At 44.4% G+C, this 24,132-nt stretch overlaps 1 protein-coding gene across 5 annotated transcripts in view; it reads left to right on the forward strand.

Annotated features, from left to right (window-relative positions):
* The first annotated feature begins 880 nt into the window (after window positions 1–880).
* MSL2 (MSL complex subunit 2) overlaps window positions 881–24,132 on the forward strand; it is a 39,859-nt gene continuing 16,607 nt past the window's right edge. The window contains exons 1-3 of one of the 5 annotated variants that reach the window (XM_070072787.1): window positions 881–1,183; window positions 2,445–2,800; window positions 3,181–3,379. In XM_070072787.1, the coding sequence (XP_069928888.1) occupies window positions 3,190–3,379 (190 nt within the window). In that variant the 5' untranslated portion in view covers window positions 881–1,183; window positions 2,445–2,800; window positions 3,181–3,189. Of the gene's footprint in view, window positions 1,184–1,210; window positions 2,801–3,180; window positions 3,380–24,132 lie in introns of those variants that run through there. The other 4 variants (XM_070072786.1, XM_051818619.2, XM_051818620.2 and 1 more) reach the window with 4 other exon arrangements.

Consider the following 24,132-nt stretch of genomic DNA (forward strand, 5'->3'; position numbering starts at 1 on the left):
AATACTTGTTATTTTCCAAACACAAATCTACCAAATACCTATCTCATACCTTTGATTATTCTGCCTTGCTGATAAAATTAGGAAGTTAGATTCTTACAGCTTAATTTTTTAAATGTTGATAATATGCCGGGTCCAAAAAACCTGCCTTCAAATGGTAATAAAAATTATATATCAAAGAGGTTTTATGTGTTCCTTGACAGCTTAACTATTCATGTCTACGCTAAGTGGCAAGCCCCTAAAATTAACATGTACATTTACATGTGCCACGTATATGCAGAGCATGTGCCACGAGAGATTGACACACATCAGTTCCGCTTTGCAAACACGTGGAGAGCATCCGCTATGTGCAATAAATTATGTTGAAGAGTTTTGGTGTCCAGGGATACGAAATGGTCTGTTTCTGTTTGTGCAGTCACAAAAGATTCTGTATTCTGAAGCGGGGGCGGGGGTGGGGGAGAGGACAGAATCATCAGTTAAATTACTTTTATTTATATCCCTGGTCTTCTACAGAAACATAAGTTTGTTTTATTAAAGTCCAGAATTCCAAGGACTTGGGCTCCTGTGAAAGGAAGACTATGCATTCTTATATTCGTTCATAGCGAAGAGCTAGGTCTCTCAAGAGCTAAAAAAAAAACCCAAAACACAGGATTTTGTGTCTGAGGCGGACCCTTTCCGCACGAGTTCGCGGCGGGCCCGGCCGACGCCCCTGGAACTCTCGTCAGACCCCCGGGAGCAGAGGCCGCGGAGGGGCCGCCGAGGGGCGGAGACGCCGCCCGCTGGGCGCGCAGCCACGTTGACGGCCGCCCGGCCGGCCCGGGGAGGGCCCGGCGGCCGAGGCAGCGCCCTTCGGGGTCGGGACGCGCGGTCCCGCGAGCCAGGCCGCGGAGGCGGGGCCTGGGGCCGGGCGCGGCTGTTTCCTCACGCCGCGGTCAGTCAGGACGCGGGCGGGCCGCGCGGGGGCCGGTGCGGAGCGCCACATGGCGCGCCCCAAGCTGGCCTCAGCGTCGGCGGGCGCCGAGGCAGTGGCATGCGGGAAGCCCGCAGCCCACGCTGGGGGCAAGGACGGGTAGCTAGCGAAGACTTCACCACAGCCCACAGGCCCGGGAGAGGGAATTTGAGAGCACATGGGGGAGGGGCGGCGAGAGCGGGCGGCTCGCCGAGAGCGAGTTCCGCTCCGAGCGCCGTAAGTGCACAGCCAGGCATGCGCAGTGCGTCCGGGTGGGTTGGCAGCGGGGAGGGGCCGGCGTGCGCGGGCTAATGTGTTTATCCGGTTTTCTGGGTGGGCGGTCAAAGCGCACGCGTAAGGGCCAAAGGCGGCGGAGCCGGGTGGCAGAGTGCGCATGTGCCGAGCGAGCCGGTAGCGCTGAGAGGGTGTGGAGGGGGCTCTCGGAGAAGCAGGGGAAAAGGGAAGGGAAGGGAAAGGAAAGGGCGGGGGGAGGGGAGAGAGGGCGCTCTGCGCATGCGTGCGAGCGCTAGCGACGACGGCGGCGGGGGAGTCTCGGGGATGACAGTGGCTTTGCCCGTTGGGGTAACGGTCGTCGTCTCCGGCAGGGCCTGAGGCGCCGCACGGCCCGCGGGATCCATTCAGGCCGCAGCAGTCTGGGCCCTGCCGAGTTAGCGTGGCGCGCGGAGCCGGGTGAGGGCGGCGAGGCACGGGGAGGGGCCTGCGGCGGGGCCTTGCTGTGCGCTGGGCGGCGGCGGGGCCTGGCGCTGCGAGCGCTCGCCCGGGCGGGCGGCGGCGGCGGAGGCCCGTCGCGCTTTGGCGGAGGAGTTGTCTCTGCGCGGGCGGCAAAGATGGCCGGGCTGTGAGGGGGCGGCGCTTGCGCCTGGTGACCCCGGAGTGTGCGACTGAGGAGCTCGGGGCGCCGCGGCGGCCCGGCCGGGCCTGCTCCCCGCCCCCTCCCGCCCGCCGGCGGCGGCGGCGGCCCGCGCACTTCCTCCCCGGCCCTCCCCGCTCGGGTGGGGGAACTCTGCCCGCCCGCCTCGCCACTTCAGGGAACCGCGGACTGCAGCCTTCGGGGCGGAGAGCCAGCGCGCAGCCTGGGCCCCGAGTCCGATATGGAGAGAGCGGCGGGGGCCGCCGCCGGCCGCAGCAGCACCCTCGGCCGCCGCCGCGGCTTCCTGCACTAGATCCGGGAGGCCGACGCCCGAGCCCCGCGCGCGTCCCTGTCGCCGCCGCTGCCGCCTCCGCGCCGGGCGCTGTGATGGAGTAGGGGGGCTCGCAGCCGGCGAGAAGCGTGCAGCCTCCCGGACCGGGCCCGGGCCTGCTCCCGCGCACGCCAGCTCCACCGCGTCCGGACATGCAGCTCGCGCCAAGGCCGCCCGCCGAGCCGCGGGGCTAGACTGAGCGCCGAGTTCTGCGCCCTGCGGCCCCTCGGGACGAACTCGAACGCTGCTCTCTCTCTTTCTCTCTCTCTCTCTCTCTTTTTTTTTTTGTCTGGAAGTCTCAGGGACGGAGGAGGGGCGCCAAGGCCCCCATGTGTGGGAGGATTGCTTCAGCTCCACAAACTTGCACGGATTTCGGTTACTTCTTTGGCCAATGGTTCTGCTCTGATTTCTTCAGAATTGTTGCAAATTCGCCATTGTTCCCTGGCTGCTTACAAAGTTGGATCCGGAATTTCTTTTCAACCGGGAGCCATTGGTGTCGAAGTGTCTGCAATGAACCCCGTGAATGCTACTGCTCTCTACATTTCCGCGAGCCGCCTAGTGCTCAACTACGACCCCGGAGACCCCAAGGCGTTTACAGAGATTAACAGGCTCTTGCCTTACTTCCGACAGTCGCTCTCGTGCTGTGTTTGCGGTGAGACGCTTTTTATTGTTCCCTTTTCAAAGCTTGTTTTAATAAAGGCCGTGTGGGCCGCGGTCCTGGGGACGGTTTTGACGGCGTGGTAGTTCCTAGTAAGCTTTTGTTAGCTGTGCAGGGGTGTGCGGTCATTAGTTTTGAAACTCGCCGAGGGACTTTTCGCCCCGCATTTCAGAAAGGCGGAATACGCTTCCAGACCGCTTTGTGCAGCGGCCTTAACGTTCAAAACGGTTTAATTCGCCTCGGTTCATCTGGTGGTGGTGTTTCAAAAGGGTTGAGATACGCTTGCACAATCTCGCCTTTTTTTTTTTTTTTTTTTTTGGTTGTTGTTTTAAACCAGCTGCGAGAGCTGATTTATAGCTGTGGTGGTTCAACAGGGTGAGGACATGCACATGTGGCGTGTTTGCGTTTCCCCGAGCTGGCGTTATGCGGGGGTGGAGGTGTATAAGCCGCTGCACGCACAGCCAGAGAACGCGGTGCGAAACTTTCCACCTGGGTGCTGCAACAAATGGTTTGACGGCTTCCAGTGCGCCGGGGACCCTGACCAGATCCAAGTGCTCCTGGCCGGGCGGATTGGTGCGTTGCCTGCCCCCCCCCCCCCCCCTTTTTTTTTTCTTTTTGGCTTTTAATATGCCGTGACTTGGTACAGGGTGATCTTAGGCTTTTTTTTTTTTTTTTCCAAAAAAGTATTAAGGCGTGGTGGGAGGATACTTTCAAACAATTGTTGGAGATGAAGAGACACTAAATTATCTGATTGAAGTGTGTCAAGTGATAATATAAATGTGCACGAATTTACGTATTTGGTTATTCTAAAACCTAGACTGAAACGTTAATACAAAGGAAAGGGGAACAGGCAACGCAGTAGTGATACAGTCTCCACTAGGTATTTTATAATATCTCAGATGTCGAGGGTTGGGTGGCTGATGAGGAAACTGTATTCGTTTGAGATTCGTTAATCCGGACAATGAGGGAGTGAAGAGAAGGTGAAGATAGTGTTTTTGGTTTTTTTTTTTTTTTTTTTTTTTTTTTTTTTTTTGCACCGCAGCTATTTAATCTCATAAACATTTAAGTAACTGAGTTAGTAAGTGATTAAGTGCTACCACGAGGTGTAACAGACACTTAACACCTTTCTAGAGAAGTAGTTGCCCAGGGCAAATCTCTTAACTGCCCTGGGCCTCAGTTTCTTGCTGTATAAAATGAGAGCTTTCAATTTAAATTTTGCAAATGTCAAGTGCCTGTAGTTTTCTGGGTTTCGGTGGCGCTCTCTCCACCCTCACTTTTATGGAGTGTTTCATTTTGGGGTGCTACAGCTCTTAATGGTTTGAGGACCCAGGAGATGGAGACACTGCAACTTCTACTCCACAGATTTTTTTTTCTTTTTTGAGGGTAGCACTGCTGCTGTGGTTAAGTAGGGTAAAGGGAGAGAATAGGGCAGCCCATCCTGTCCTATTATATCGATAATGTGATGTCATTATCAAGGAACACTTAAAGATCTAGTAGGTTTTCTTTTTACTAGATGAGTGGGATTAAGCATTCTAAGGTTGGAAATAGTAGTATTGAATCAGGTAGGAAGATGTTTGAGATTTTGAATTCTTTTCAGTAGCTTCAGGGTAGTGATAGGCTCATGGAATACTTACCCAAATTTTTATCTGGACTTTATAAAATGACGTTAAAGGTAAACATATCTTAAAAATAAAAGGCTAATAGCCATTTAAAATTTTAAGCAGGTCTTGGTAACACAGGGAGGGAAGGTTTCTGACAGTGGGGCTTTGTAATTATATCTGGTTCATATCCTCCACTATTCTATGGAAAATGTTTGTGGGTTCTACTTCTTCCTTATAATTTCTTAGCAGGCATGAAATCTCAGTAATGTGGATGGAGGTTCAGGTGTTTTTCTTCCCATGTCTCTGGGGTATAAATCTGGTTATCAAGAGAAAGGAAAATCAGTTATTTGAATCTGGCGCACTAGAATTCAATCATCATTGTGTCAGCTGCTGTCCTAGGCTTTTGTGTTAGTTCAAAAGCATAAACTCATTAATGCATGCATGTGCTGTCCTCTGTTTTATGAAGGTAATAAACATGGAAAAGTAAAGTTCAATTTTATCTTGGTACTGTAAATAGGGAATTTGTTTCAACAAGTCCTGTAACACTTGTCCCTGTCCTACCTTTTCAACCCTGCATTCACCTGGGTTCTTGCAGATTGATGTTTTTGCCTCTTCAGGCATGCTTTATACTTCATCTCCTTTTCTGTTCCTTACTTTTGCCTTCCTGAAGTTTCTTCTGCCTAAAAATTATTCGTTTATTTAAAAAAGGTCTAACTCATCCACTCCCTTCCTCCTGGGTGAATTCTCCCTTACTTACATCAGCAAAAAGTTCTTTGTCCTCTGAACCTCTGTAACCCTTTGTTCCAATCATAAGGTACTTATATTTCCTTTCAGTGCAGTTTTATATCTGATTCTTCTGATACAAAAAACTTATGAGGGGAAATACTGTATTTTGTACAGGTTCCTTCTGTTCCTCTCTCTGGTGACTTTCATGTAGGTGTTTATGACAAATTCAGAGGAAGAAAGTGAGAGGTGTGAGAGAAAGTAAAAATTTTACAAATTTGCTGTTAAGTTTAAATCAGCTTTTCTACCTACTTGTATAGGCAAGTTGTTTTAACTTTTTGCCTTGGTTTCCTTTATCTGCTTTAAGTTTTTAATTTTTTCAAATTTGTGTTATTTGTGTGGACTTTGAAAGTGATTAGAAAAACTTTAAAGCCCTGAGAGGAAATCTACAGACTCAGTGTCTGGCACATACACATATTAGGTGCTTAATATCCTACCTTGCCCAAAAGTAGAGAAAGGTGGGAGGAGGTGAGGAAAGATATTATTGGACTGTTAGGTCAATTATTGTTAAAATGAGATTATTCACTGGAATTAACAGGTTTTGTTGTCTTTGTCCTTTCAAATGTTAATGAGCTTATTGTCACCGTTCTTTTTTTTTTTTTTTTTTTTTTTTTCAATTGCTTTGTACATTTGAACCTCCTGAAGCTTCTAGTGAATGTGATAGTAGTGCTCCAGGGAATTACTGTAGTTTCTGGGCCACAGAAACAGTGACAAGACAGTCACTATAGGCACTATTTTTAAGCATCAATTTCTTGCTGCTGTTCTAGAATGTTGTACTTGCTTCATCAGGAAATAGAATTTCTTTTCTTTGGCATGTAACTTGTAAGTCCTGCCATGGGGGTTTTAATTTTTCATTAACTTCTAAGTCTTGAAATAATATAACAAGTTTGGTATGCAGAATCCTGTTAGAACTGGAAGGACGTGTTAAGTAGAGAAACACTACTCCTGGAGATATTTGGAGCCCTGTAAATTACCATAGTCAGATCTACTGATGCACATGAGTATTTTCCTAGTGTTTTAATTAGAGCTCTGAAATAAGTGGTTTTGGCTTTTGTATTTACTGAATGTGGACATTTTATATATTGCAAATGGAGGGGCTGGAGATTAATGTTTCAAACTGACATAGGGTAATAAGTGGTGACCAGCTTTTTGTTTTGCATGTTAAGAACTTGAAAACTAACCCCTATCATGTTTTCTTACTATTGATACTGTTACATTCCACTTTAGGTAGGTGGTTCCCTGAGGATGGGACCTCTTTTGTTTACCCTGTTCACCGTTATACCCTGACAGTGTCTGAGTCAATAAGTATTTGTACTGTGTTCCTAAAACTTACTGTATTTGAAAGGCAGAGAGGGAGAGGGAGAGATATAAATCTTTACCTGTTGGTTTACTCTCCAAATGCCCTCAGTAACTGGGGTGTGCCAGGGCCGAGGCTAGGAGCTGGAATGCAATCTGTATCTCCCAACATGGTTGGCAGGAATCTAGTTACTTAGTTTTTGTTTTTGTTTTTTAAGATTTATTTTACTTGAAAGTCAGAGTTAAATAGAGAGAGGAGAGGGCAGAGAGAGAGGTCTTCCATTTTCTGGTTCACTCTCTGATTGGCTGCAATGGCTGGAGCTGTGCTGATCCGCAGCCAGGAGCTTCTTCCAGGTGTCAGGGGCAGGGCAGGGGCCCAAGGACTTGGGCCATCTTCTACTGCTTTCCCAGGCCATAGCAGAGAGCTGGATCAGAAGTGGAGCAGCCAGGTCTTGAACTGGTGCCCATATGGGATTCCGGCACTGCAGGTGGTGGCTCTACCACCTATCCGCTGGCCCCAGGAATCTAGTTACTTGTGCCATTACTGCTGCCTCCCAAGGTCAGCATTATTAGCAGGAAGCTAGGATTAGGAGCTGGAGCTGGGAGTTGAACCAGGCACTCCATTGTGGTAGGTGAGTGTCTTAACCACTTGGCTAAATGCCCACCCTGTGTTAAGTTTTAAATCGTGCACTATTCTGAGTAGTGTGATGAACTCTTTTTTTTTTTTGGACAGGCAGAGTGGACAGTGAGAGAGAGAGAGAGACAGAGAGAAAGGTTTCCTTTGCCGTTGGTTCACCCTCCAATGGCCGCCGCGGCCGGTGCACTGCGCTGATCCGAAGGCAGGAGCCAGGTGTTCTCCTGGTCTCCCATGGGGTGCAGGGCCCAAGCACTTGGGCCATCCTCCACTGCACTCCCGGGCCACAGCAGAGAGCTGGCCTGGAAGAGGGGCAACCGGGACAGAATCCGGCGCCCCGTCCGGGACTAGAACCCTGTGTGCCGGCGCTGCTAGGCGGAGGATTAGCCTGTTGAGTTATGGCGCCGGCCTGTGATGAACTCTTAAAGTATCCTCTGTCCTGCTCTGCACGTGAATCATGCTTTGTGTTGAGTCTGTCCACCTTGTATACATGCTACCCAACTGTTAGTAGCCTTCTTGCAGTTAACAGATTCACTGTTATGTTATCAGCAGTATCTAGTAGCATGGTGATTCTGTTCAAATAATCCTTATTTAATAGTAGTCCAAAGTACAAGAATAGTGATGCTGGCAATTTGAATATGCCAAAGAATAGCTTTAAAGGGTTTCCTTTAAGTGTAAAGGAAGGAAAGAAGAAAAATCATATGCTGTTTGTTAAGATCTATGGTATAATAAGATATTTTGAGAGACCATATTCATGTAGCTTTTATCTACCAAATTGCTGTAATTCAATTTTATTAATGGCTAATTTCTTATTGTACTAATTTATAAGTTAATATTTATCAAAGATGTATACGTATAGGAAAAAACATGTATAGGATTTGGTATGTCATCTCCTTGGGTTTTTTTTTTTTTTTCCCTCTAAAGAAACCTTTTATTTAAGGAAAGCAAAATTCTTAAGTACAACTTTAGGAATGTACTTATTCTTCCCACCATACCCGCCCTCCTGTCCTTTTGGTTTTGCTCTTTTATGTATTTATTTATTTGACAGAGTTAGAGGGAGAGACAGAGACAAAGGTCTCCCTTCCGTTGGTTCATCCCCCAAGTGGCTGCCACAGCTGGAGCTACACTGATCCAAAGCCAGGAGCCATGTGCTTTCTCCTGGTCTCCCGTGTGGGTACAGGGGCCCAAGCACTTGGGCCATCCTCCACTGCCCTCCTGGGCCACAGCAGAGAGCTGGACTAGAAGAGGAGCAACCCAAACTAGAAACCGGCGCCCATATGGGATGCTGGCGCCACAGGCAGAGGATTGACCAAGTAAGCCACGGTGCTGGCCCCCGTCCTTTTGGTTTTGATTTGCATTTCTCCTATGATGAATGATATTCTTTTCATATGCTCATTGGTCATTTCTCTTATTTAAAGATTTTTATTTATTTATTTGACAGGTAGAGTTACAGACAGTGAGAGAGAGCCCGAGAGAAAGGCCTTCCTTCCGTTGGTTCACTCCCCAGATGGCTGCCATGGCCAGCGCTGCGCCAATCCGAAGCCAGGAGCCAGGTGCTTCTTCCTGGTCTCCCGTGTGGGTGCAGGGGCCCAAGCACTTGGGCCATCCTCCACTGCCATCCCAGGCCACAGCAGAGAGCTGGACTGGAAGAGGAGCAACCGGGACTAGAACCCGGCGCCCATATGGGATGCCAGCACCGCAGGCGGAGGATTAACCTAGTGAGCCATGGCGCCGGCCCCGACAATCATTGTTTTTTATTTTTTATTATTTTTTTCACAGGCAGAGTGGACTGTGAGAGAGAGAAAGGTTCTCCTTTGCCGTTGGTTCACCCTCTGATGGCCGCCGCGGCCAGCGCGCTGCGGCCAGCGCACCACATTGATCTGAAGCCAGGAGCCAGGTGCTTCTCCTGGTCTCCCATGCAGGTGCAGGGCCCAAGCACTTGGGCCATCCTCCACTGCACTCCCGTGCCACAGCAGAGAGCTGGCCTATAAGAGGGGCCACCGGGACAGAATCCGGCGCCCTGACCAGGACTAGAACCCAGTGTGCCGGTGCTTCAGGCGGAGGATTAGCTTATTGAGCCGCAGCGCCGGCCCATTGTTTTTTTAATGATTTATTTAATTTTTGTGCCATTGGTCCTCTGCTGCTTTCCCAAGTGCATTAGCAGGGAGCTGGATTGGAAGTTGGGAAGCTGGGACTTGAACTGGTGCCCATTTGGGATGCTGGCACTACAGGCAGCTGCTTTACCTACTATGCCACAATGCCAACCTTGATCATTTTATTTTTTAAAAGTGTTTATTTATTTGAAAGGCAGAGTTACAAAAGAGATTTTCCATCAGCTGATTAACTCTGCAAATGGGCCAGGCCGAGCTGGGCTGGGCAGAAGCCAGGAGACTGGAACTCCATCTGGGTCTCTCAAGTGGGTATCAGGGGCCCAAGCAGTCAGGCCTCTGCTGCTCTCCCAGGCCTGTCACTGTCTTTTTAATTTTTTTTAAATTTTGAAAACTGTGTTATTTCACTGACTACATTTTTATTAACCACTTTTGTTCTAGATGCTGGAATAGAAAGGTGAATAAGATGCATGCCTAGAGCCCTGTATGTTGTTGCTCAGTGTCAGGAGGAAGATGGATTATTGGATAAGTGGAGAAGCACTTTCATTATACCAAAGTATAATGTATCATGCTAGAGAACTTATATGCTTACATTTTTTACATGCATAAAGATTTCAGAAGTTAACCATAAAAGTGTTTCTTTCTCCATTTAATTTGTTTATGAATAGCTGTCTGGGTCAAAGGTTAAGCAGACCTAGTTGATGGTAAGAGTTTGGTTTCCCAGTTTTTTCTTGGGACTTACGTTCACCTGTTCTCTTTGATCTGAGAGAATTCTTTGGGGGATGTTTTTATCTGGAAGGTTAGTAGGGAAGAACAATATTTTGTTAGTAATTTTCCTGGAAAATAGACTTCTTTTATTTCAGATATATTTATTTAACTATTTGATTTCTTTTTCTAAGAAAAAAATTTTTTTTACACTTTTCCTTTTTAGTCTTCTGAAGTTCTAAAATGTATCTGCTTGGATGTGTTTATGCAAGATGAAATTGCCTCGGGGACAAACTTCCTAAATGCATTGTTCTGGGTGTTGAGAGAGATGAAGAGAGAGATGACTACAAGCCTTTTGTTATATCTTGTAACTACCTGAATTAGCCATTAAGCAATGGTTTCAAGGCTTTGCAGTATGGTACTACAGAATTTGTCAGAAGTTGTTTCAGTTTGGTGAGATCTAGGGACTCTGAGACTTGACTTGGACTAGAAGTGGTGAAGTCTGGATGTTTTTATAAGATTTGAGAGAGAGCACAGTTGGTTTATATAAGCAGAAGAGTCCGTATATGAAAACCTTTGCCCTAAAATTGTTGCACAGGGGCCTTCTGTTTGGAGAGCCTTGATGGCAGGCTAAAAAGTTTGACATTCACCCTGTAAACCTGTTTTTTTGCTCAGAGTGTGCTCTATAGGCTACCTGAATCAAAGTCACCTAAAAGTTTTTTTTTTTAAACTATTTATTTATTTGAAAGGCAGAGATACAGAGAGGAGGGAAGAGAGAGATTGACCTTCCATAAAAGGAGCCAGGAGCTTCTCCTAGGTCTCCTACACGGGTGTAGGGGCCCAAAGACTTGGGCCATCTTCCATTGTTTTCCCAGGTGTGTTAGCGGGGAGCTGGATTGGAAGTGGAACATCCTGGACTCAAACTGGCACCCAAATGGATGCCTGTGCTACAAGTGGCAGCTTTACCCGCCACGCTCCAGTACTGGCCCCCTAAAAGCTTTTTAAAATTCAGATTCTCAATCACATCAGACTGATTGAATTGGAATCTCTATGGACAGTGGCCTTACAATCTGCATCTTAACTACCCTTCTTGATGGAGAGGGGGATTTGCAGATTATGTTGTAAGCATTTGAGAAATTATTTAAGATCTTATTTCAGAAAAGATAAATTTGGGGATCAAGTATGGGTCTGATTGTTTAAGTGAAACCTAATTAGGCAGGGTAACAGGTTAATTTGTTAACCTTTATCATATGATACATAACAGTGGTGGGAATAGAAAGAAAGGGAACAATATAAGAAAATACAAAGGGGAGATTTTGTTATTCTGTGGTTATAGTGGTTTAGTTCTTTGATATGTATTGTATTATACTTCGATATGGTTGGGTTTATCTTGCTATGAATGGATCAGATATTTCCTATTTTTACATTTATAAACATGTTTAGTATAGTCCTTTCACCTAATATATACTTGATAAAAAGGTGCGATATCGTGTTGAAAACTGACAAAATGTGATAATGTAATACAGATGCATGGAAAAAATGGAAGTCAAAAACAGTTCATATTAGAAATAAAATTAGGGAGGGCATTGATTTTGGGAGGACAGGAAGAGTTTAGGTAGCTTGGATTTAAAATAATATAAGCATAGCCCAATTAACATATTCTTTAGAGGTTTTTTTTTTTAAATTTATTTGACAGGCAGAGTTACAGAGAGGCAGCAAGAGTAAGAGAGTGAGAGAGTGAGCTGGTTCACTCCCCAGTGACTGCTTCAGCAAGGGAGGCCAAAACCAGGAGCCAGGAGCTTCTTCCAGGTCTCCCATGTGGGTGCAGGGGCCCAAGCACTTGGGCCATACTCTGCTGCTTTCCCAGGTGCATTAGCAGGGAGCTAGATTGAAGTGAAGCAGCTGGGACTTGAACTGGTGCCCATATGGGATGTTGATGCCACAGTGGCGGCTTTACCCACTATACTACAGCACGAGTCCTCCGTCTTCAGAGATTTTTAGTGATATTGTTTTGGACCTTGAGAGCAGTCTGTGCTTGGGAGAGGTGTAATTAAGATAGGAATTAGAGCAGGTGAAATATAGGCCTGAGGAGAATGAAGAGAAGGATGGAACAGTGCTGAAAAACTTGATGGTGCCTGGAGGTTGGGGTTAGTGAGGAAATATGGTTAGGAAATAAATATATATTCCACAAGTTTTACTTTATGCCTTTCCCTGGAAATTTGATTTTGAAATGATTTTATATACAATATAGTAACACAAATAATATATCTAAGTCTTGGTTGTGGTTTTTAGTCTCTCAAATTAATTCAAACAGCTAGTCCTCTGCCTTTTTTGTCATTTTCCTTCATTTGTATGTTTGTTTAATCTCAGTTGACCTCTCCTGCAGAGCCCCATTTACTACTTTTTTTAAACTTATTTATGAGGGAGGGAGAAGAGAGTGAGAGTGAGTGAGTTAGTTTGTATGGTTCTCATTTACTACATTTTTTAAACTTACTTATGAGGGAGGGAGAAGAGAGAGAGAGAATTTGGTTTGGCTTGGTCCCCAGGTTTACTCAAAGGCTGGAACTGGGACAGATCAAAGCTAGGAACCAGGAATGCAATACAGGTTTCCTACATGGGTGACAGGAATATCACCTGAGCCATCACTGATGCTCCCAGAATGTGCAGGAAACTGGGAGTCATGAGTTGGAGTTGGGTATGGAACCCATGAAACTCTTATATGAGAGACTTGGTAACTCAGCTGGTAGGCTAAACCCATGCTCCTCATTAAACATATTTAAATGTTTGGAATATAGTTATGGTAACTTTTATTTTTTAATGCTCTTATCTACTGTCATTTGTGTCATTGCTGGGTTTGTTGCTCTTGACTGTCTTTCTGCTCATTATGAGTTACACTTTCCTGCTTTGCATGACTGGTTAATTTTGATTAGATGGCAGACACTGTGAATTTTACCTTGTTGATAAAATTTTGCCTTTTTGCTAGATATTTTTGTATGGTAAAATTATTTTTGTAGATTTTATTTTCATTTTATTTCAACGGCAGAGAGACATCCTGTCTGCTGTTTTACTCCCCAAATGCCTGGAACAGGTAAGGTTGGGCCAGGCCAAAGTCAGGAGCCAGGAACTCAGTCCTGGTGGCAGGGACCCAGGCACTTGAACTGTCCCATCTTCTATCTCCCAGTTGTGCATTAGCAGGAAGGTGGATTGGAAGTGGAGCCCACCTTGACCCAGGTACTCTGATAAGGATGCAGGTATTTTAACTGCTGAACCAAACACCCATCCCTGTACTATAAATATTCTTGAGCTTTGTTCTGGGATAAGAATACTTTCAGCTTTTCTTAGATGGAACCAGAGCAGCCTTTAATTTAGGGACTAATTTTTTCACACTACTGAGGTAAAAACCTTCTGACTATTTCTAGAATCATTCTATCTTACGAATAAGTTTCTTATTCTGAGTAGTAAAGTTTCTTATTCCTCTGTTTCTGTGAGTCTAAAGGACTTGTTCCCTTTACCTTTTTTCCAGAAATTCTTGTTAGTTTCCTTATGTGCGTGTGCTTCTTAGAACTCAGCTGAAGATTTAGAAAGTATCTTGTGCAGAATTCTCAATCTTTTTCTATGCAACTTTCATCTCTGGTCCAGCAGCCTTGACCTCCCAGCTATTTCTCTAAATTCAGGGACACCATCAAGATTTGTCTGGATTGGCTATCTTTGTTTTGGTAGTAAGTTAGGGCAGTTGTATGGCCTACCTACCTCATTTGTTCCCCCTTTTAAGGATCACTTGTGCTGTCTTTTGCCCAATATTTGAAAGGCATGTTTTGTAAGTTTTTAAAAATTATTTCAGGCAGGAGAGTAAATGTGATTATTATTTTGGGTCTGGAAGTAGGTAAGATCTCATTCCAAACGTTCAATGTCTCATACATAACCATTAGCCAAATCTGATAATTTAATTAAAATGGAAGTTTGTGTGTTGAAGTTTGGCACAGTAGTTAAGTTGCTGCTTGGGATGCCTGAAGCCCATATTGGAGTGCTTGTTTTGAGTCCTAGCTCCTTTGTTTCTGAACCACTTCCTGCTTATTTGTACTGTAGGAGGCTGCAGATGATGGCTTAAGTGCTTGGAGTCCCAGCCCCCTATATCAGAGACTCAGATTGAGTTTGGGTCTTCTGACTGTGAGGCCCGGTCCCAGCCTTGGATGTTGTGGGCATTTGGGGAGTGAACCAGTGGGTGAAAAATCTCTGTCCCGGTTTCTGTCTTTCATATTAAATAAATTAAAAAAATCCTGGAATTTGAGCTCTAGTTCTTCATTTATATTCTGCATTTTGTTTATTATTTATCTGAGAGACGGGGAGGGCTTCTATTTGGTTCACTCCCTACATATAACAATCAGGCTGAGCTGGGAGCTGAGAACTCAGTCCTGGTCTCTCATGTGGGTGGTAGGGACCAACTACTCCAGCTAGCACCTGCTACCTCCCACCCAGAGTGTACTTAAGCAGGAGGCTAGAATTGGAGTGAAGCCAGGATTCCAACTGCTGTCCCAGCTGGTGACCAACTGCTAGGCTAAATGTCTGCCACCTCCAATCCCCACCCCCTTATATTTTACATTTTTCCATAGTCACATGTGGGTGGGCATTAGCTGCCTTAGTGGACATTGCAGATAAGGACGTATTTTCATCATTGTGTAAAGTTCTGTTGGACATTACTGTAGCAACTAAAGAATTTAGATTTGTTCCTGAAAGCCCTGAGAGTATTGAAACGTACATTAAATGTTTTCCTTTCATCTTAAATTTTTCAAATTTTTGTTTGAAAACTTTGAGCTGGATGTGCTTATTAACGGATTATTGGGGTTCCCTGCTTACAGATCTCGAACAATTTCCACAGCTTAGAGAATTGGGCTTGAGAAAATGTTCTATAGTAAAAGGATTCCATTATTTTAAAAAGGGAGATAAAACAATTTACCTTTTTTTTCTTCCTTTAAAACTAGCTGTTAGGATGTAAAATTTGAAGAGATGTTAAATGAACTTTGGAGCAAATACCACAGCCAGTTACTATTCAGCTGAAACCTATCTGCCAAGAGGGCTTCAAATTGTTTTAATTCTTTTTTTTTTTTTTTTAAGATTTATTTATTTATTTGAAAGGCAGAGTTACAGAGAGGCAGAGAGAGAGGGCAAGATCTTATATCCACTGGTTCACTCCCCAAATGGCCACAAAGGCTGGAGCTGGGTGAATCTGAAGCCAGGAACTTCTTCTGGGTCTCTCATGCAAGTCTAGAGACCCAAATGTCTGGGCCATCTTCTACTGCTTTCCCAGGCCATAGCAGAGAGCTGTTTCTGAAGAGGAGCAGCTGGGACTAGTGCTGGCCCCCCAAATTGTTTTAACTCTTAGTTGTGTATTTTGTTAACTCTAAGTCATGTATCGGTTTTTCCTTTGCCCATTTCATACAGGCCATTGGTTAGAGACAAGAAACAGTAAGAAGATTAAGTTGATATTGAAAGAGTAGATAATGAAGGACATAAAAATGTAAATGATTATAAATATTTGGTTCTTTGTGATTTGTTTTATTACCTCTGTCTTTAAGTTGTTTGTGTTGGATTAACATCCTGTATCAGCGAGGTGTTGGTAATATTTCAAAAAACAGTGTTAAAATGTAGTGCTACCCATTATGCTGTTTTGGAGTGCAGTGTATTGAAATGTTTGCAGATACCAGTCTGAATTTGTCACTTGGTAGCGAAACAAAAAAAAACTTTTTTTTTTTTCCCAGTAAAAAATACAGGAATTTTGAACACCAAGTCATATGTAGTTTTGTCTCTTTAAATATTATATAGGTTAAATATATTTAGCCTATGCTTTTAAAATTCATGGGTTTATAAATAAATGTCATTTTAAAATAGATATATTACTGGGTCCAGCATTGTGTGTAGTGGTAATACTGCTGCCTGCAACACCTGCATCCCATGTGGACACTGGTTTATGTCCCAGTTAGGCCTCTTCCCTTCCAGGTCCCTGTTGATAGCCTCAGAAAGCAGCAGAAAATGGCCTGTTTGGGTCCCTGCTACCCATGTGGGAGACTCAGATGAAGCTCCTGGCTCCCAGCTTTGGCCTGGCTGTTGTGGCCATCTGGTGAATAAACCAGTGGATGGAAGATGTCTCTGTCTCTGTCCCCTTTTCTCAATAACTCTTTCAAACTAAGTTTTTTTAAAAAGTGGGTACGTCACCAAAATGCATTTTTAAAGATAATTTAGATGGAGCAAGATAGTGGTCCTTGTTAGTGCTAAGTTTGTATGTTTTGTTTTTATTTACTTAGAAAGCAGACAGAGATTAAGATTGAGATTTCCCAAATGCCTGCAACAGCTGGGGTTGATTCTGCCAGAGCCAGGAGCCTGGAACTCTATCTGGGTCTCATGGATGTCGGTGTCTCAGTACTTGAGACATCAGCATCTGCTGCCTTGCAGAGAGCACATCATCTGGAAGCTAGTTTGAAAGTGGGGATTTAAGCTGAGGCACTCTGATATCTACGTGGACATCCCAAGTGATAACCACTGTACCAAATGCTCACCTCTTTTGTATGTTTCATTAGGATGAACTTTATAGTATACTCTTAAGTAATATTTTCATTAAAACTTTTTTTCCTTCTTAAAATCATTTTAGCATTTTTTTTTTTTTTTTTGACAGGCAGAGTGGACAGTGAGAGAGAGAGAGAGAGAGAGAAAGGTCTTCCTTTTGCCGTTGGTTCACCCTCCAATGGCCGCTGCGGCCGGCGCACCGCGCTGATCCGATGGCAGGAGCCCCTGGTCTCCCATGGGGTGCAGGGCCCAAGCACTTGGGCCATCCTCCACTGCATTCCCTGGCCACAGCAGAGAGCTGGCCTGGAAGAGGGGCAACCGGGACAGAATCCGGCGCCCCGACCGGGACTAGAACCTGGTGTGCCGGCGCCGCTAGGCGGAGGATTAGCCTAGTGAGCCGCGGCGCTGGCCATTTTAGCATATTTTCACACTTAAATGATGGAATGATTAGAAGAATCCCCAGGAATTTGTGTTACAGTGAAAGATGGCTTCAAGGCAAAAAAGGGTTGAAGTGTCTTTACTGGTTCCTAATCTTGTTTGTGCATCAGAACTTATGAAGCTTTGTAAGAATACACATTTCTGGGCAGCATCCCAAGATACTAAGTCAGATCTGGAGTATAGGGTACTTAGGTAGGTGAAGGATGATAGTTGTGCTATCTTGGGATACTTGTGTGAGTTTGATTAGATGTATTTTGGAGAAGGAGTATGTGCCAGCAAATTTAAACAGTGCTGTATTAAGTAGATTTCTTGATAGCTATAGTATTTAGTTTTAAGATGCTAATATATTTTGGGGTGCTTCTCTAAGAGGGTAACAAATTAGTCTTTGGATCCCATGGAAAATCAGTTTGAGAAGTTTGGATCTTGATTTCTATTGATTGGTTGTTCAGCCAAGTATCAAATTCCTTGTGCCTGATAGACCAGCCTACAGTATCTTATTGGTAATAATTTTATGAGTAGCCATCATTGCTTTGCTAAAAATGAAAATAATGTAATATTACAAATAATGAAGTATTACAAAACTGCGAGCGTTATATAGAAGTCTTCTTGGGGCTGGCGGTATGGCTCAGTGGGTTAAGCCATGGCCTCTAGCGGCACCATCCCAAATGGGCACTGGTTGGAGTCCTGACTGCTCCACTTGAGATCCAGCTCCCTGATAATGTGCCTGGGAAAGCAACAGGATGGCCCAAGTCTTTGGGGCCCTGCACCCACGTGGGAGAACTGGAAAAAGCTCCTAGCTCCTGGCTTTGGACTGGCTCAGCCCTAGTCATTGCGACCATTTTCACTGTCTCTCTAACTCTGCCTTTCAAGTAAATAAATCTTTTTTTTTTTTTTTAAGATTTTATTTATTTTTGAGAGGTAGAGTTACAAAGAGAGGGAGAGAGAATGATCTTCCATCTACTAGTTCACTTGGCTGGAGCTGAGCTGATCTGAAGTTAGGAGCCAGGAGCTTCTGGGTTTCCCATGTGGGTGCAGGTGTCCAAGCACTTGGGCCACTTTCCCAGGCCATAAGCAGAGAGCTAGATTGGAAGAGGAGCAGCTGGGACACAAACTGGTACCCATATGGGATGCCAGCTCCACAGGTGGAAGCTTAGCCTACTATGCCTCAGTGCTGGCCCCATAAATGAATATTAAAAAAAAAGTCTTCCCTGCTTAGTTATTATGATAAATGATGGCTGGCATTTTCTTTTAATTTTTAGCTAGCATATGAAATGAGGCATGACTTGAGTTTATGAATATGCCGTGGGCCTGAGTAATTATACATCATCTATTTAATCTGAGTGAATTTTTTTTTTTTTTAGTTTAGTTTATAATGATAGCTGACTGCTGAAGCTTACCTTGTATAAAACAATGACTTACTACCCCTAAGTACTATAAAATATTTTTAATCACAGTTTTAGGTTAACCAGCAAAGTACAAAGTTAAAGAAATTCTGAGGTTTAATGTTCAGATGCTCTTTAAATGACTTGCTTGACATACATTAATACTTTCACAATTGCAGTGTCAAATTGTTCTTTTTCTTTGCTCCTACTCTAAAATTGGCAATGTAGTGATCACTGGCATCTCAGTATAGTAATTTATGAATAGATAGTGAGCTTTATAATAGTTACTTGATCAAGTGATATACTTTTTTGTTTGCTATGACCATTTTTAGTGTCTAATGCATATCTTTTTGTTTTTTGTTTTTGTTTTTTTTTTGGCAAGATTTATTTATTTGAAAGAGTTAAACAGAGAGAGAAGGAGAGGCACAGAGAGAGAGTGATCTTCCATCTGCTGGTTCACTCCCCAATTGGCTACAACAGCCAGAGCTGTGCTGATCTGAAGCCAGGAGCCGGGAGCTTCCTCCGGGTCTCCCACGCAGGTGCAGGGGCCCAAGGACTTGGGCCATCCTCTATTGCTTTCCCAGGCCATAGCAGAGAGCTGCATCAGAAGAGGAGCAGCTGGGATTTTCATAGGGGTGCTGGCACTGCAGATGGTGGATTTACCCACTGTGCCACACAGCGCCAGCCCCCATCTGATGCATGTCAGTTACATTATCCTTCTTCCTTATTTTTAATTAAAATACTTATTTTTCTGGCTTTCTGTGATTGTTTGTGCTGGATTGTTTTAAAGAAAATAGTTTATGGGTCTGTGGATTTCAGGTGATCAGGAGTATTTAACAGGGCTAATGCTGTCCTGGACAAAGCCACTTGAATATTTAATTAGAAAACCAATAATTTCCTCAAAAACATTAGTCCGTTTTTACATGCTAATTATTTGAGGCATGTGTTTGCTTTTTGGTTTACTACAAAATAAACCAGGTAGAAGTTTAAAGGAATAGGTTTGGGGGTGGTGTTGTGGTACAATTGGGTTAAGTGGATGCTGGCATCCCATATGAGCACTGATTCTAGTGCTCTTCACTTCCAATCCAACTGCCTGCAAATGCACCTGGGAAAGCAGCAGAAAATGGCCCCAGTACTTGGGGACTTGCCACCTACACAGGATGCCCAGATGGAATTCCTGGCTCCTGGCTTTGGTACAGCCCTGGCCATTGCAGCCATTTGAGGGGTGAGCCAGCAGATGGAATATCTCTCTGTCTCTGTTTTTCTTTTCCTCTTTCCGTCTCTGACTCAAATAAATACATCTTTAGAAAACAAAAGAATAGGTTTTAAGTGCTGAACATTTAAGAAGGAAAAATGTGTTAAGTGAAGATAGCCTAAACAATTAAGTCCTCACTTGGAGACTTGGAAAATGGAGATCAGTGGATTAGGTGTGAAAGGATTATTGTTCAGGTCCTATCTTAGACTTTGGACATGAATGGTAGAATATCATCAGTGGGGGAGGTATATTCTCCCACTCTATATATACCTTGGTGTTATTGGAGACTGCTTGGCTGAATGGATCATAACATCAAGTAAACTGTAGTTATTTTCATACCGGAAGAGGAACCAGGTTTGGTATAAATAGGATATATTTGGATTAATGAGCATCAGTTTGTTGCTTCTATTAGAAAATTTTATAAATTAATTTCATATATAAACTTGTGAGAATATCACTTAATGAAAGCCAGCTCAGTCTAATCATGACTTAAATATATTCTTATTTGCTTATTTTACACATATATATCATACATGAATCTGTTATATATTTAGTATGTATATATGAATATATACATAGTCTTTTTTTTTTTTTTTTTAAGATATTTATTTATTTGAAAGGCAGAGTTAAAGAGAGCCAGAGGCAAAGAGAGAGAGGTAGATCTTCCAGCTGCTTGTTCACTCCCCAGATGGCCCCAACAGCCAGTGCTGAGCTATCTGAAGCCAGGAGCCAGGAGCTTTTTCTGGGCCTTGCTCATGGGTGCAGAGGCCCAAGGACTTGGGCCGTTCTCTACTGCTTTCCCAGGCCATAGCAGAAAGCTGGATCAAAAGAGGAGCAGCTAGGACTCGAACCAGGGCCCACATGGGATGCCAGCACCGCAGGCAGTGACTTTACCCGCTATGCCACAGCGCTGGCTCCTACATAGTCTTCTGATGCTATAAATTCTTTCTTAATTTTAAAGATTTATTTATTTATTTGAGAGGCAGAGTTGCAGACAGAGGGGGAGAGAGAGAGAGAGAGAGATAGATAGATAGATAGATAGATAGATAGAGAGGTCTTCCATCTGCTGGTTCACTTCCCAGATGGCCGTGACAGCTGGAGCTAGGCTGATCCAAAGCCAGGAGCCAGGAGCTTCTGGGTCTGCCAGGTGGATGCAGGGGTCCAAGCACTCGGGCCATCTTTCACTGCTTTCTCAGGCCGTTAGCAGAGAGCCAGATTGGAAGTGGAGCAGCCAGGATGTGAACTGGTGCCCAGAAGGGATGCTTAACCTTTTATGCCACAGTACCAGCCCTGCTGTACATTCCTAAACTAGTAATGTATAGCCTGAGCTTTGTTGTTGTGGGACTTTGTTTTAGAGAATATAGTAAAATATTTGGTTGCATGTATGTTCACTGGAAACATTTAAGATTAACATTTAAAAACAGAGCAGTGCCTAAGAGAATCTAGGTGGGCTTTTGCAGCTTAAGTTTCTGTGTAGTAGGGTATTTCCTGACTTTTTTTTAATTTTTTAATTTTTTTTTAAAGGCAGAATTAGAGGCAGAGGCAGAGAGAGATGGCCCAAGGACTTGGGCCATTTTCTTTCTTTTTTTTTTTTTTTTGACAGGCAGGAGTGGACAGTGAGACAGAGAAAGGTCTTCCTTTGCCGTTGGTTCACCCTCCAATGGCCGCCGCACCGGCGCACTGCAACCAGTGCACCGCGCCGATCCGATGGCAGGAGCCAGGTACTTATCCTGGTCTCCCATGGGGTGCAGGACCCAAGGACTTGGGCCATCCTCCACTGCACTCCCTGGCCACAGCAGAGAGCTGGCCTGGAAGAGGGGCAACCGGGACAGAATCCGGCGCCCCGACTAGGACTAGAACCCCGTGTGCCAGCGCCGCAAGGCGGAGGATTAGCCTAGTGAGCCGCGGCGCCGGCCATTTCCTGACTTTTGTAAACTTGTTGAGGATCCTTTCTCCCATTTCTTTCACTCTATTTATTTGTTTGAAAGAGTTCTAGAGAGGGAGAGAGAATCCTCCATCTGCCGGTTCATTCCCCATATGACCACAACTGCCAGGACTGGGCCAAACCAAAGCCAGGAGCCAGGAGCTTCATCTGGGTCTCCCACATGGGTGCAGGGCCCTAAGCACTTGGACCATCCTTTGCTGCTTTCCCAGGCACATTAGTAGGGAGCTGGATCAGAAGCGGAGCAGTGGGGACTGCAGGTGGCTTAATCCGCAGCACCATAGTGTCAGTTTCCTTTTACTCTTTCTATGCTAGTAACAATCCATTATTGTCAGTATCTATTCTTGCTGATTTTTTCCCTTAAAATTTGTTTTATATCTTGTGGTGAATTATTCTTTTTGTGATCTGCATTCAGTACTCATTCTTTTTGGTAAGTGGAAAGAAGTTAAAATTGTCTCAATGGGATGGTGCTAGATAAGTTGAAAGAAAAACTAGTATACTGGAAATCAGTTGACTCAGCTTTACTCATTCTTATGGCCAGTAGTTAGCTATGTAATTCATGAAAGTCCATGTTGGTTAAAGTAAGACGTAATGTCCAAGGTCACTCTTAAACCTAATGTTCTTTTCATGATTCATTCATTGTACATTTTATTAGGTGATGATTTATGTGCCATCAATGGCTTGCAGGTGTACATAAGTTCCTGGCCTTGAGTAAATGAGACCTAGTGAGCAGTGAGAATGTAGTGTGATAAGAGTTATAATAGGAGAATGTGTAAAGTGTTTTTTGAACAAATTCAGGAAGAGAATTAAGGAAAACTTTGTCCAGGAGGTCATATTTGAGTTGACTCTTGATATTGAGTAAGTTCACTATGCAAGGAAGGAAGGATGTTCTAAGAGAGCAAATCACATGGTAATAAATAAGCATTGTGTGTATTGTAAAGATCAGTGGTAAGTGAGAATGTAGTAAGGAGTTTTCCAGAGAAAGAATAGTGATTGTAGGTAGGTAGTGGCTAGATTCTGGAAGGCCTTATATGTAATTCCAAAAGCTTTGGATTTTACAGGCTCTTTGAAGGGTTTTGAAAAGAAAGGCATATAATCAGATGTGTATCTTAGAAAGATACATATACTAAGTAGTACTCTGGAAGAGGGATTGATAGAGCAGGTGAAGTTGGAGAAGGCAGATAAACTAAAAACTACTCATGGGGAGAAACAGAGTAAGTTCAACTGTGGTAGAACTATTTGGAATAAAACTTGGAGGGTATAATTGTTAGATTTTAATTTTTTAGATTATGAAATTATTTCAAAAGGAGAGAGCTTTACTCTCCAAAAGTTCACAGTGGTCAAAGCTGGGAGCTAGGAATTCAGTCCAGGTCTCCTCCCATGCAGGTGACAGGAACCCAGTTACTTGAGCCATCACTGCTGCTTCCCAGGATCCAGTAGGAAGCTGGGTCAGAAGCAGAGCTGGACTCAAACTCAGGCAGCCCTGTACAGAATATGGGCATACCAAGTGGTGTCTTAACTGCTGCCCCCAAATGCCTGCCCATGGTACATGGTATCTGAGTGAATGATGGTTTTGGTGTTGGCATCTGAGAGAATAAGGTAGGTACAAAGGAGAAAGAACAGGCTTGTAGGTGGGGGTTTAAGAGAGATACGAGAATTCTTGTAGGCATTTATAGACCTGAAACCCAGAAGAAAGATTTGAGCCAGGATTACAGATTCAGGAGTTACCAGTTTATAAATGGTAGTTAAAACATCTTTACGGGTCCAGCGCTGTGACATAGCAGGTAAAGCCGCTGCCTGTAGTGCCGGCATATGGGCACTAGTTTGAGTCCCAGCTGCTTCACTTCCGATCCAGCTCTCTGCTATGGCCTGGGAAAGCAGTAGAAGATGGCCCAAGTCCTTGGGCCCCTGTAAGAATCTCCTGGCTCCTGATCAGCTCAGCTCCAGCTGTTGCGGCCAGTTGGGGAGTGAACCAGTGCATGGAAAACTTTCTCTCTCTCTCTCTGCCTCTGCCTCTCTAGCACTCTGCCTTTGAAATACATAAATCTAAAAAAAAAAAAAAAAAAACAAAAACAAAACAAAACAAAAAAAAACCGTTGTGGACAAATCACTGAGATAAGAGTATATGGATAAGTTTTAAAAGTTTGGCTGTCTGGCTCCTGGCTTAGGATCAGCTCGGTGCGCCGGCCGCAGCGCATCAGCTGCGGCGGCCATTGGAGGGTGAACCAATGGCAAAGGAAGACCTTTTTCCCTGTCTCTCTCTCTCACTGTCCACTCTGCCTGTCAAAAAAAAAAGGTTTGGCTGGCTTGGCATTCCCTGTTTTATAAGCAGGGGAAAGCTCATAGTCCCCGTACAGTTTTGTGCAATAATTCATATCTATGCATATGTGTTTCATCAAATTTCCAAAGGGGCCTGTAACCCTGTAAAGGTCACTAAGGAATACTGGAATTGAGTAAGGAGAACATGATCCTTACTTACTTACTTATTTATTTTATTTATTTATTTTTGACAGGCAGAGTTAGACAGTGAGAGAGATAGAGAGAAAGGTCTTCCTTCCATTGGTTTACCCCCCAACCGCGCTGATCTGAAGCCAGGAGCCAGGTGCTTCCTCCTGGTCTCCCAT

The sequence above is a fragment of the Oryctolagus cuniculus genome, chromosome 4 (genome assembly GCF_964237555.1).
Source record: "Oryctolagus cuniculus chromosome 4, mOryCun1.1, whole genome shotgun sequence".
In the NCBI taxonomy this organism is placed as follows: domain Eukaryota; kingdom Metazoa; phylum Chordata; class Mammalia; order Lagomorpha; family Leporidae; genus Oryctolagus; species Oryctolagus cuniculus.